At 33.7% G+C, this 13,966-nt stretch overlaps 2 protein-coding genes across 2 annotated transcripts; both read right to left on the bottom strand.

Annotated features, from left to right (window-relative positions):
- Nucleotides 1-985: 985 nt before the first annotated feature.
- LOC141707569 (large ribosomal subunit protein bL17c) lies at nt 986-8,033 on the bottom strand. Its single transcript, XM_074510798.1, has 2 exons — nt 7,728-8,033; nt 986-1,561 (listed from the first exon to the last, which is right to left on the bottom strand). The coding sequence occupies exons 1-2, from the start codon at nt 7,933-7,935 to the stop codon at nt 1,152-1,154; spliced, it is 618 nt and encodes a 205-aa protein (XP_074366899.1). The 5' UTR covers nt 7,936-8,033; the 3' UTR covers nt 986-1,151.
- Nucleotides 8,034-9,474: 1,441 nt separating this feature from the next.
- Nucleotides 9,475-11,836, bottom strand: LOC141707568 (calcium uniporter protein 6, mitochondrial-like). The gene is made up of 2 exons (XM_074510797.1): nt 11,146-11,836; nt 9,475-10,201 (listed from the first exon to the last, which is right to left on the bottom strand). Exons 1-2 carry the CDS (start codon nt 11,620-11,622, stop codon nt 9,713-9,715), a joined length of 966 nt encoding a protein of 321 aa, XP_074366898.1. The 5' UTR covers nt 11,623-11,836; the 3' UTR covers nt 9,475-9,712.
- Nucleotides 11,837-13,966: the final 2,130 nt, after the last annotated feature.

Here is a 13,966-nt window from a genome sequence, read left to right as displayed (position 1 = left end):
ATATACTATTCTGTAGAAGCATATCTTCACTTTCGAGTTGCCAAAAGAAATCTTCAGCTTCATTTCTTCTCCTACTAAACCTTGCATTATGATTATAATTTTATAACTTATTTGCCCCAATTGCCTTCTTTACCTATATTTTTATATAATTGTACTTTGCATTCCCTAATTATTTTTGCTCCTATAAATTGCATCATTTTTGTTAATTTTGTTAAAATTTTCAGGGGTATTTTAGAAAATTAAAATATTTAATTATTTTTAAATCTTTATTTAAGATTTTTAACCCTCTAAACGATACATTTTAAAATAAATTAAAGAATTAAAGTTGTAGTGAATGAAAAGATCTTTCTGAAATAAAATGGTTCAAAACTGAAATATTTTTTTATAATTCTTTTTAATAAATTCATTAAGTATAAATTTAATTTAATTTTGGGTTCGTAAATTTTTTTAATGTTATTGTTTTGAAAAGATTTTTTCGTTCTTCATAACTTCTGTTCTATAAATATTCTTGAAAAGTATCATTTAAAGGGTATCATTTAAAGGGTCAAAAAGTTTAAATAATAATATAATTATAATTAAATATTTTAATTTCCTAAAATACCCCTGAGAATTTTAACAAATTTAACAAAAGGTGCAATTTGTCACGCCAAAAATAATTAGGAGATGCAAATTTCAGTTATATAAAATATAGATAAAAAACGTATTTTGACCAAATCTGGAATACATTTTGCAAATAACTCTAATTTAAAAAACAAGAAATCGGGTCAAAACACAATTTGGTTTCACCATGTCATTTCGTATCCGCTTCTGAACTTCACCCCACAGCCTCATCATTACTTTCTCAATTGATTTAGTATTTCAGGATCCAGGGACAGTGCTGGGAATGGACCAACTCACTTACTGACTTGAAATGCCTGGGAATTTTCACCAACTTGTGAACTAGAGTATAAATTCGAATAAACATTTCAAAAATAACACAACTACCAAGACCCAACTATCATCTTTCAGTTATCAATGACTGAAAACTTCATAAGAAAAATGTGGAAGACAGAATAACAAGGGTTATACAAAAAGATTGGACAAACGGAAATGCTCTGAAAACTTTCTAGATGACTAGTGAAGTACAAAAGCAAAACAAAGTGTGGCCTTAACTAAACAAGCTCGATATAGGCCATTGGTGCATTGTCTCCTCGCCTAGGGAGAGTTCTGATTATTCTTGTATACCCTCCATTCCTCTCCCCATATCTTTCGGGAACCTCTGCAAACAATGCATGCACAATTTGCTTCTCATATATATAACCAAGGGCTTGTCTCCTTTTATGAAGAGATCCATCTTTAGCCATTGTGATCATCTTATCGACATGCTTTCTCATGGCACTGGCCCTTGCTCTTGTTGTCTTTATACGTCCGTACTTTAACAGCTGGGTTGTTAGACCTCGCAGGAGAGCCTTGCGCTGATCAGGGGGCCTATTCAATTTAGGCACACGCCTGACATGCCTCATCATGGAGATACGACCACCATTGTCAATTATGGTGAAGCAATGGTCAAAACTGTTGCTCTCTGAAAGAAAACATGTAAATGCCAAAAAGTCAAGCAAGTTCCACAAAATGAAAAGATAGCAGGCTAAGCAGACTAAAGATTACAGTAATGTATATTAGCAATGGAACTCGCTGTATCACAACAAATTACCTTTGCATGAGTCTAGCACCGCAAATACCGGAAAAGATATCTTAAACAAGAGTTTATAAAATAAAATTGAACCAAGATACTACACAAGCCAGAATTGACGGAAACTAAAGACAATATTTGTAGATAATAAAAATAATCATGCAAATTCTTTTATGGTCATAGTGCAGCTTTTCCTTTCTGCATAAATCAATATCGTCCGAGATTAGAGTTTTTCAGCAGCAACTGTTCCTCCATTCTCTCAACTCCACAAAATACAGCCATTTATTAAGATAAATTAAGATGCATAGAATCTTTATGCATGCTAAATCTTTAAGCATGATTTGCAAAGACTAATCACTGAACCAACCTTTTCTGTATATGGACTTGGTTGGCAGAAAAAGTCTTGTCAACCGGCATCTAACAAAATATAGAACCAATCATACATGCATTTACATTATGAATTGCACAGGGAAGTTTACCAAGTATGATAAGCTAACATTATCAAACTCGTGGTTATACCTTTACCTAGAACTTTAATATGGACTGCAATACATGGGCTCTATACTAACTTAACACATGTTTGTACATGGTCACACACAGACACGTGTATGATGTATATCCATATATATAGAGAGAGAGAGGGAGCTTCTTGTAGTAGTATTGTAATCTACTACCAAGATATAATGTCTTGATAAATTTGGTGTTACCAAGTAGACTTTTGCAACTAAAATTACCAGCCACATTTCTCTCAAATTCACAAAGAACAGTATCTTCACTATCTTGGCAATTACCTTTTGCTTGCCAATATCATTTATAATAGTCGTTCTCAGCTTCGTTCTCAACAGAACTCCGAACATCAATGCTTAAGCCTAACCAAAGACCCAGATAGTAAACACCATAACAACTGCTTCTATAATCTTATACTTGACCTCCATATGACTACACAAAATTGTAAAACTGAAAACTGAGGGAAACCTACTAACAGCGTTTAGTGGTAAGTCAAGCTGGACTAAACATGCTGGAGCTCATTCGTGCGGGAAAGCAGTCTCAGTTGATTAACAGCACTGCATTAAAGCAAGTACTTGTATTCCAAATATAGAACAGAATAGGCAAATACATACAGCCAAATGTGTAGACATTTTTTTTGTAAATTCATTTGACGAACTATGGCTTGCAAGCAAGAAAAGTATGGAATAAGCTCCACTCCAATCATGAAAAGACTATAAACGTTTCCATTTTTTATGAAGACAGTAAAAATACTACTTTGCCGATCAAGACAAGCAACACAATTGTTTTGCTTAGATTTTTAAAAAAATTACTCCTTGATCACAAAAAAACTACTTGATCACAGAAATAAAGACTGGGATGAGTATAACATGAAAAACTAGTACACAACAATTTTTCAAAATATGCTTGGCTAAACAATATCACAACCTGGTTTGGCATGTTGGAAAAATAATATATAAACCGAAATATGCATCATCTGCTACAAGCACAGACCCGAAAGACGACCCGATAATATTATACATAGCTCAAGTTAGAGTTGAAGGAATATAAAGATAGGCGCAGATTTCAACTGCAGATAAATAGCTCTCACTCTCTCAGCATACTTTTATAAATGAAATATAGAATCCATGAGCATATACAAGACAATCTTCTAATCTGTCCTCGGGGGTACTCAGAATCAAGTTCATAGCTTCACCCAACACTTCCTGATCCTCGCTAAAATCACAGTTCAGCATATCATCATACTTGTGATCTTCGGGTGAATTCTCCCCGATCTTACTAATGACAAGGGAGACCCCTTTCATTAAAAAGCCTGACTTGGGGAGGCGCAACTCTGGTGACCAGAAGAACTCCAAACTTGTTCGACCTTCCTCAAACCTATTGTTCCATACATCCAAAATACTGGTACATGGCCTGGCATCACGAAGCTCTGAATTACCAAAACAAACCTTCCCTTGTCTTTTTGAATCAGTAATTACGACACTCTCAACCATCGGTTGCCACATCGCTAAAAGACTACGCCACATATTTGGGTAAAAGATACGCCAGAAAAGCCCATCTACTGTAGCCATTGTAGTCTGATTAAAAGCATTAACACTACCACTAGGACTAGAAGAAGACAGTTTACTAATATAATCGCATACAAGAGTTGCACATGTATAAGTCTTAGATCCAAAAACGGCCTTCCACTGGAGATTAAACTCTTGATGTCTCTCTTCAACGAATTCAAGGTGGAGAAATCGAATCTTCTGGAAGCTTTTAAGGGCTTCGGAGACATAGGATGCTTGGGCCTCGAAATACTTAAAGGGGGACTTGTCTTGATCAGATCTGGGGATAGAGAGAGTGGCGGAGGAGATGAGAGGAATTAAAAAAGCAAAACGCTTTGAGATGAGCATGCACCCACACAAGAATCTGAGGTCGCAATTGAGCATCGACAAAATCAGAATCAAGAGATCATCGCTAAGCTGCAGAAGAAAAACTTGTTTCGCAGCTTCTTTAAACTCGTTTCGCAGCTTCTTTAAACTCGTTTCCTTCCTTACCCATGTCTATGAAAGGAAACAGGTGCCGAACTAGATTCTGGTTATGTTGCAGCGCAGTGTAGCTTTTAAGATCTGATTCAAGGTTATTTTGGGCCTTGAATTCTACTCTTAACACTTAAATGACATTGAAAGAGGGACTTTAAAAGCCAATTTTTCGCGATTAGTTTAAATTGAGAATTAATAGTCAAAACAATTTCCTACTTTATATTGATACATTTCATTCCACTATCCCAAATCTAACAGTGTTAAATTTAATATTCAATTTTAAACACTTATTAACACAACCTTATTACTCAAGTAGAATACAGTTACCTCCTTTTTTCAAAGGTGTCAGTCCAATTATAACTACATAAACATAATATTCGAGCTATTAGCATAATTTTGGTTTTATAGGTCCAAACTCACAAATGACCCAAATTTGAAGAAGTTTAGTAGTCCAACTCATAGAGAGAGTCTCCAGATTTGGCTGAGTTGGCTAGGAATCAGCCTTGTTGTCACCGTGGTGATGCTGCCTTGGTGATAAGGTGTCATTAATCACATACGTTCAAACATGCATATATATATATATATATATCGCCCATACGGGAAGAGACTTTATGAAGTTTACTCCATAGAACTTATCTACAAGGGCATTTCAAGACTATCTATTTATTTCGTTTTTCAATAATCCAAGCATACACATGTAAAATACTAGACAATAGAACATTGAAAATACTAGACAATATAACATTGTAAACAAATCTTTATCTACTTGAAATAACAGTAGTCAATAATTTAACAATATTGTCTTTGTTTATATTTCACATATTCATATTATATTTAATAAGCTTATAGATTTATTGGTCCGGCACCTACATTTGAGTTAAACATTTGCAAATGCATTAATTTGTGTATGATATTCAATTCCGCCAGAATTCCCCACACAGGTAATTTATTTATTTTTTTAAAAAGTAACAAATTTGGGAAATTATGCTTGAGGGTGAACTTTAGAGACTCCAAGCCTCACATAAAAATATATGTTACTTCATTATGATAGTGTGTATGTATGTTGCATAGGTATTATATAACTTGATTCTTACCATTCCAGTACCCCCCCCCACACATACATATATATGTGGGTACTATCAACGGATCATAGTGTCCTACAATTTTACATATATTGTATTAATGCTTAATATATGTGATTGTAAAAGTTGAAAAACTAATTATTATATTATACAAGTATAATTTTATAAAGAACCACTTTACATGGAGAACTTCTGAACAAAGATCTTGTCATACAAAAATTATCATCTTGTCCGTCAAAAAAAAGGAGTCCTCTAAACAATAACACTGTGTACCAAAAATGAAAGTGTGGTGTGACAATAAACACAACTCCAATGAGAAATTAAGTAACAAATTTGGCAGAACACAACACAGTAAAACTGTAACATCTTTGTTTTCCCCAGCTAATAGAAATTCTCATATAAACTTTTTCCACATAAACTTAATATTATAATGCACAATAGGCCAAATTATAATTATAAGTTATAATATAAGTGACAACAGTCAATTATATTATATACATTTTTCGCTCATTACATATTTTCCCAATTACAATTACATATAGTTCACAGCTAAAATGTGAAGATGAATAGGAAAAATAAATAAAAGAAAGAGCATAAGGTAGAAATAAATGAAAACAAATCAATAAGAGAGAAGAAAGAACAAAATAAGTTGTTTTGGTGAAGTTGCTCATGAGTCGTCGCCATAATGGTTAGTTTGTTACGGTATTCTCCACCGGGGAGGCCAATTTGCCATATGGCATTGTCTTGTTCAATATTTAATTAAGTGCTCGGCTCACCTTAGATTTATGCAGAGAGGCTCACACCACAACCGTTGCCACCACAAGCCAACATAACATGGTCAAATCATAATCGGTTCTTCTGACAGGAAATGAAGTCCTAGTTCGTGATATGTTAATTAAATAAGTCATTTCTTCATGGCTTAAACAAATCATTTTTATTTCATACTACATCAATATTGAAATTTTTATATTACTTTACATATCTTCTGTTTGTTAAAGTTAAATGTACGATATAAGTAATATATTAGTAACTTATATCTTATATGCAAATGACAGATGCTGCAGCTGATGGCCATGTTTCCATACTATTGTGAATTACCTCAAGCATGATAAGAAGCAAGGAGTCAAACTAAAGGGCCTATTACTCTAAATACTATAAAATGGTTGGATTAAAACATATCTGAATTGGTGTAAAAGAGATTCTGAGATGGTTAAAACATTCAAGACATTGTCTACTTCTAGCACCAGCACGAAGCTAAGGCGCAATATGAAAAAAAATAAACTAGCCTACTCTGAAGTCAAACTTGGCTTAGCTCAAACTCTGCTGGAACTCGTACACTCGTTTTTATTAATTTTATTACTTTCAGATTAACCAAGTCAAGAGTTCATTCTGATATAAAGTTTGGAGCTCGACTAATTACTGGAAAAAGCTGCATTTTGACACTAATTTCAAGCTCTGTTATCATCTAGATCTTCTAAACACAAATTGAACTAGGCCAGACTCAAATAACACCTTTAATGCTGTGCTTAATATTTTGGTGAACTTGGACTGATGACTGATCCAAGGCCTCTTTAAGCGTCTAGTATATTTACAAGACAACCGTCCAAACCTCCCTTGTTGAGCAAATGATGACTAGTTAGGCCTGGACTCAAAATCCCCGTTGAGATCGGGCCAGTACTAGACTCCGTGTCCATATGACCTTTTGAAGACTTTGATAAATAAAAAAAAGTCTGGAAGATTGACGAATTTTAACAATTTTCTATGAACTTATATACAATCAAAATATAACCTGACTCTATTCCAGATAAAATACTGTAAACTTTAGGTTATTGTTTCGAATAAAACTACTTAATAGTTGCACTAAATTGTTATAGTCTTCACATACGCCATGATTTTAACTTTAGATCCGTGTGACATATTTGATTTAACTGTAATCACTTCAGCTACACTTTCTTACTTTACAATGAGGTCCACTTATAAATTCGAATAAATTCATTAATGAAATTTGAGAATTTTAATCAATAAAAGCCGCTTATCCAATTCATTGGAAAGTGGATACTCATACTTATACGAAGTGATAAATGAGATAATCCTGCATCAGAAGATTATGTAAGCTTTAGACGGGGTCAGATACAACTAGTTAGGCACATATTAAACAGCTTCCATCCTATGCTTGCTACTTATCTTATGACTAGTGTAAAATTGAGGAAAACTTTAGCCCTAAAATCCTAAATCACATCCACTCCATGTAACTTCCATAATAAACATCATATCCATATAAATTTACTCTATGGAACACAGGTATGTTTGGTTCATTTCAGTATAAACTATAACAACGCAAGGGAACAAAGGAAATTCACAAAACATGTAAAATGCGGATATTGATGAGAGAGAGAGAGAGGGAGCGAGAGAGGGGGGGAGAGGGAGGGAGAGAGAGAGAGGTACCGAGAGAGAGAAGAGGATGGAGAGGAGCAAGACCATGGAAAGAGCGGAGAGAAATGGGATTGGCTTTGAAGGAGAATTTAACACCAGAAACATTACTAGGAGATGAGACAACAGGGAAGCGAACTGTGGTGGAGTGATTGTTGTAAATGGGCGGTAGTGCTGCTTTCAGACAAGACATGTTCCATGTTGTTGCTGTTGCTGTAGCCATTCTCGTAACCTCCAAATCTTATCACTTTGTGTTCTTCCTTCAGTTGTTCTGGGGTTTTATCTTCAACATCACCCTTTTATGCCTTCCCAATTTGTGGTCGGATAATGCCTCCCTTTTCCTCTCTTTTTTTTTTCTTTTTTTTTCTTTTCTTTTCCGTTTTGCCCCCTTTATCTATTTTAATTATTGAAAAATATACATCTGTGCAATGAACAAATTTAGAAACTTGAATAACAAATTCGTACTCTTTATATTATATGAATTTAATTATAGATAAATGATTTTAATAATAATAATAATGAAACTAGAATAACACACCTTAAAATAAAATAAAAATCTATAACGACTTTCTATTTGCACGAGACAGAAGCTCAAAACGAATTTCGACTTTTTCTAGGCTAAACTAAAAGATGTCAAATTCTCAAATCATTAAAACAGTGCCCAATTTTGTTTTATGAAATGCTAGCATTAAAAAAAAGGTCAAAAGAAATTGGATTGAAAATCAAAAACTTAAATATCATCACCAATATTTGCAGCAGCACTCCGGTATTTTCTTGGGATATATTTAGGTCTGTTTTCTTAGTATTATTTTTATTAAGAAATGGAGTTTACTGGCACTTGTGTTGTACACAACTTCAGCTTCTTAACTCACAACTCATTAATCGAATTGGAAGTATAATTTTTTCTTCCTCCACGCATGGTAAAAAAGAGTATTTTACACTGCTGAGAGAGTAAAATCTCTCCCCAAAAGGAGCAAACAAATTAGCCATCAAGTAGAGATGGTTTTTTCCTCAAACCGCAAATCAAACCACGCATGCGGTTTGATCAAATTTCCAAACCCCACCCGCACCGCGTACCCTCAAAAACCGCATAAACCACATCACGAAAATGCGGTGCGGTGTGTGCGATACGGTTCACTGCTGTTTACACTTTACAAGTTTGAAAATTTTAAATAAAATACAAAACTTAAATTTAAATAAAATACAAAACTTAAATTTAATCAAATTTACGACTAATATAACACAAAGTCACAAATATTCTTCAATAATACAAATTAGAAATTACACACCGGAAAGTATAACTTTGTTAGGAATTCAATTACAAAACAAAAATAAGTTATAAATTATAAGTTATAATTATTCTAATAAAAATCCTAAGTTATGATTAAAAATAAGTGGACAACAATGGTTAATTGCGTTTTATATTTTTGGTAGCTAATACAGCAGCGTAGTCATTTTTCCAAGCCACAAATCTCCCGAGAGCAAGTAACCATAGGGAGAAAAATACCTTAAATCCATTGTAGCTCTTAGATTCTATTAAATAAGTTCACTATTTATAACATATTAAATATTGCGGTGCGGTTTGAACCGCATTTCAGAAATTTAAAACCACAACTCGCACCGCACCGCGCGGTTTATTAAAAATTTAAACCGCAACTGCACCACGAAAATTAAAAACAGCGTTTTGCGGTGCGGATTGGTGCGGTGCGGGCGGTTTTTGCGGTTTGTGCGGTTTTCTGCACACCCCTACCATCAAGTAAAGAAAACCAGAAATTAAGTCAGTCTTGAAACTAACATATCTTATGAACAAAACCAGTATATAGCTACAACTGCTAATTGTATTAGAAGTCGGGAAGAGGAATGATTCTTCCTCCCCAAGACCAAAATTAGAGCTATAACAGTAACTACCCCTGCCTTTAAAGAAAATAAGATGGGGGCTTGGTTGGTAATTAGTAAAGATAAGCTCCAAGATATATGTTATAGTCCAAAAAGGTGAGTTATTAGCGATGAAAAAGATCTCGCGTCTCCAATTCCACCCCTCCTACTATCCGATGTGTTGCATTAGGAGGGGCATCTAGTGATGACTTGCATTGTCTTTGTAACTCCATAAACCTGGCAATGTCAAAACTATGCTTCTTGATCAGCTTCTTCTGCCTCCTCAGAAACAGCCTCTTCATCAGATCTTGGTATGTTGGGTCCCTTGAAGTGAACAAGAAGTAGGCATAACCTATAACCACGCCAGTTGTTGTAGTGAAAAATGCAATTGGCTCCATTACGTCCCATGAGAACTCCCAGAATGTGAGTCGGAAGAAGAGTCCAACCTGTAGCATGGAGAACCCCAGCCCACCCCAGAGGATGTTCCTCACCTGCTTATGAGCCATTACGTCGAGCTCAGCTTTTCTCTCCTGCAGCTTCTTCAACTCATCCATCCTGGGATCATCATCAGGTAGCAGAGCAAGGGGCATTGCCCTTCTAACCAAATCCACAACCTGGACATACAGATTATGCTCTAAATCGCTATAAATAACAACACATATACAGGAAATTCAGATAAGAAAATTTAGAACAAAAACCGCATTGGGTGTAAAGAGAAACTATGTCTCACCATCCTACTTCCCTGACAGGTTATACCTGGTCGGGCCGAGCCCGAAACAAGAACTTGGCAAGATCTCAGTATAAACAAATTAATACTAAATTTAATTATGATCAAGGATGAGAAAGACTACAAGAAGCAACGGCAGAAACAAAAACTTCATGCAGTTAGCGAACCCTATAATAAATAAATTTAATAATGCCGTATACATGAAATAAATCAATGATAAGGAGAGGAAATAAATTATAAATGAGGACGGAGATCCCTTTCAAATTATAACAGCAAGAGATTTCACACGAGAAAATAAGCATCCACAGTTCAAAAAAGATTCCAAGCCAAGGAAGCAGATAAGAGTTAGGAAACTATAGAACAGCATGGTATGTTCACCGTCCTTCAATTTGGATCATAGTTAACTTAATCAACCAAAGAACAGATGAAAAAAATGCATCAGACATTCAAAAGTTTTTCTTAAAGTACCTATATTAGACTTTACAAAATTAGGTCAATCGTTTTTCTAAGAGTAGAAGTAAGGCCTGCCTCCTCGCCCTTCCACCTCTCCACCCCGTACTTTCGATTGAGATGCACAAGAATTAAAATCAGTAAGCGTGAATCTCAGTCTTTCCTAGACACGCAATATAAACTCGATACACTTGCCTAAATTAGCTTTTCGTGTTTTACAAACAATTCAAAATCGACAACAGGTAGAAAACCGTTAGATTTTCATCTTTTAGAAAAAATACATATCAATACATCAAAACAACATAAACTAAGTCATCAAACTACATAAAACCACACCAACAATAAAATCACATGAACAAAAACCGCAAAAAACAAATATACCTTATCAGGATGCAAATAAACCTTATCTCTAAACAACAAAACCACACCAGCATCATCCAGAACCCTAGCAAACACAGCCGCCTCCTCAGTCGTTTTGGCAACACCGAAACCCTGACAAGCCTGAAGCAAATCCTTATACGAAATGACCTCCTTCCCCTCCGTCCCTAATTTCATCTTCAACGCCTCAATATCCACCAATCTCATCAGTTTCCTAGCTTCCGATGCCGTTATAACACAATCACCACTCTCTTCCGGAGCTATTACCGTAGACGTAACTGTCGTGTTCTCACTCTCATTGTTGTTATTATTATTATCCTCTTTCGGTTTGGATATCGATTGAGTGCAAATTGAGGGCAAGAAATTAGTGTGATTAGGTCCAACTATGAAACAATTAGAGTAGTTGTTAGGATTGTTGATTAATCTAGTTTTAGAATTAACAGTGATTTGTTTTAACAAACCAAACGAAGATCTCCACATCTTGCAAATCTGTATATATTTTCAGTTATTATGTTTGTGTGTGTTTATATATTGGTTATGGCATTGTGTGTTGTATTGTCAAAATACAAACTGAGAGATCAATAAAGGGGGAAGGTAGAAAGAAACAGCGACAAAAGAGAGAATAAAGAGGGGGAGACTGTTATATTTGTTAATTGTATGTATATGCGTAGGATATGGTAAGTGGTAAGATGGTGGTGGTGCGATAGGCGTGGGGGATGCAAACTGTGTCGTTTTAGTGTAAGACCCTCGAACCACACGGACACGCCTAGGCTTGATTTCAATTAGTGGAATTGGGTCGGATCGTTTTTGTGTTTGTAAACAAATTTATTTTAAATGAATAAATTTTTACTTTTGGATAACATTCATACTAATTTAATATTTTCAAGTTATTATTTTAAAAAAAATCCGTAACCATAAGCATGACCGTTGATTAGGGTACGTAACTAACCCTACCGCACATGACCCCAATTTAAAAGGGCCCAAAATAAGCAAATACGTAAAATATTTCTAGTAAATAGTAATTTCAGACACTTTTAACTTACTCCCTATAAATTTTTATTATAATATCTAATTTGTGTAGGAGTTGTTCTTCTATTCATTTTAAAGTCAATGTAAACAATTTAAAGAGGAGTAAAATTTACGGGAGGAGAATTTATAATTATACCTCCTGAGTCACAGCATGTCGCTTAAATACGATTTACCTTAGTTCACGTGGTTTAGAGGCTATTGCGTGAACCCGTAGGGTTCACCCAATACACACTCAAAGGGTAGCGACTGCTAACACTTACAATAAAAAATAAATTAATTAAATGTGTGTGTTTTTCATTTTTATGGGTCCCCTGATTTTCTATATACTTTATGTCCTCCGAAAAAATTGAGACGGGCATGGTCATAAGTTATAATTTAAATTTGATTTGAGTTGCGACTGTGTTCTATTTACTGAAATTTATGGGTTGCCAAAAAGGTTGCGAAAAATTGTCTAACTTTCAAAGTTGTTAACTTTTGATAACTTTTCGAAATCATAAAATACATATATCTATATCTATACTATTTATATTATATTATAATAACCAGAATGAACTATAATTTGATTTAACGGTTATTTCGTAATTTTTGTTATTAAGAAAATAGTGTTATATATCTGCTAAACTACTAATTTGTAAAACTACTATATATAGTCTACTTATCCTACTAAAATACGATCACAACGTATCCAATTATTAAAAAATAAATAAATAGTGTTATATATCCGCTAAATTACTAAATTGTTAAACCATTAGACGAAATATACTTATTTTACTAAAATTATTCTATTATTTCTATTATAAATTTATAATGATTATATATTTATAAAAATATTTTAAAAATTAGAATATGACGAGATAAATAAGTTTTTAAATATTAACGAGAACCCGTGTATCGCACGAGATTTAAGTTAGTAATAATATAAGTGCAAAAACTATATTTCATCAATACTTCTTTTTAAAAAAAATTAAGAGTAATTTATAATTTAGTTTAAGGGATCATAAGGCAATTTTCAAGGATTACTAACAATTAAAGGTAAATGTTACTAAATTGATATGAAATTATTTTAAATTAAAAATTTAATATATGTAATAATATGATAAGGTTGACAATTAATTTGACAAAATCTTATGGAGATGCTCTTCCGTGCTCAAAGTTGAATTGCTAATGTAATTGTTTTCCTGGACGTGCTAGACGCTCGTAAAGTTTAATATAAGATGTAAAATATTTATAATTATTGTTATATTTTGGTATCAAAAAATGTCATTTGATATTAAAATAAAACTTCAACTCCAATGTTAAATGTATTTTGAAACCAAATATTTTATTATTTGTCTAAATTTTGTCACTTTGCCCTAAATTTTATTTAAAGTACAACAACATAAATGTATTTTTGATTTAAAATCTAGAAACAAACATGCATATATACATCTAAGTATCGAAATTTTTCAGAGTTGAATTTTTTTACATTCATTTTTAAATTATAAAAATGATATCAGTTATAATATTACATTGGACTTGAGCAGAACAAAGTGGTTGAAAGGAAACTAGTATTACTCCACCGGCTGCCTTGTGCTAATATTTTAAAAAGAAGATGACCTGATTGAAATTTATTTAACAAGATTTTATTCAAAGATCCAGTTTTCCATGTTTTAAAGAATTGGTCAACTTTAAAAGCAAAATGTGTCTCCTCCGTGTGCCATCTAACCATGTGCATGCAAGATGGGCATGCTATGACTGTAATTAGCTAGACATGCTTTTTCAAGATTCGGCATGCCTTTTTATTATTTTTTTATTT

The sequence above is a fragment of the Apium graveolens genome, chromosome 2 (genome assembly GCF_009905375.1).
Source record: "Apium graveolens cultivar Ventura chromosome 2, ASM990537v1, whole genome shotgun sequence".
In the NCBI taxonomy this organism is placed as follows: domain Eukaryota; kingdom Viridiplantae; phylum Streptophyta; class Magnoliopsida; order Apiales; family Apiaceae; genus Apium; species Apium graveolens.
This window is presented reverse-complemented; position numbering and strand designations above follow the sequence as displayed.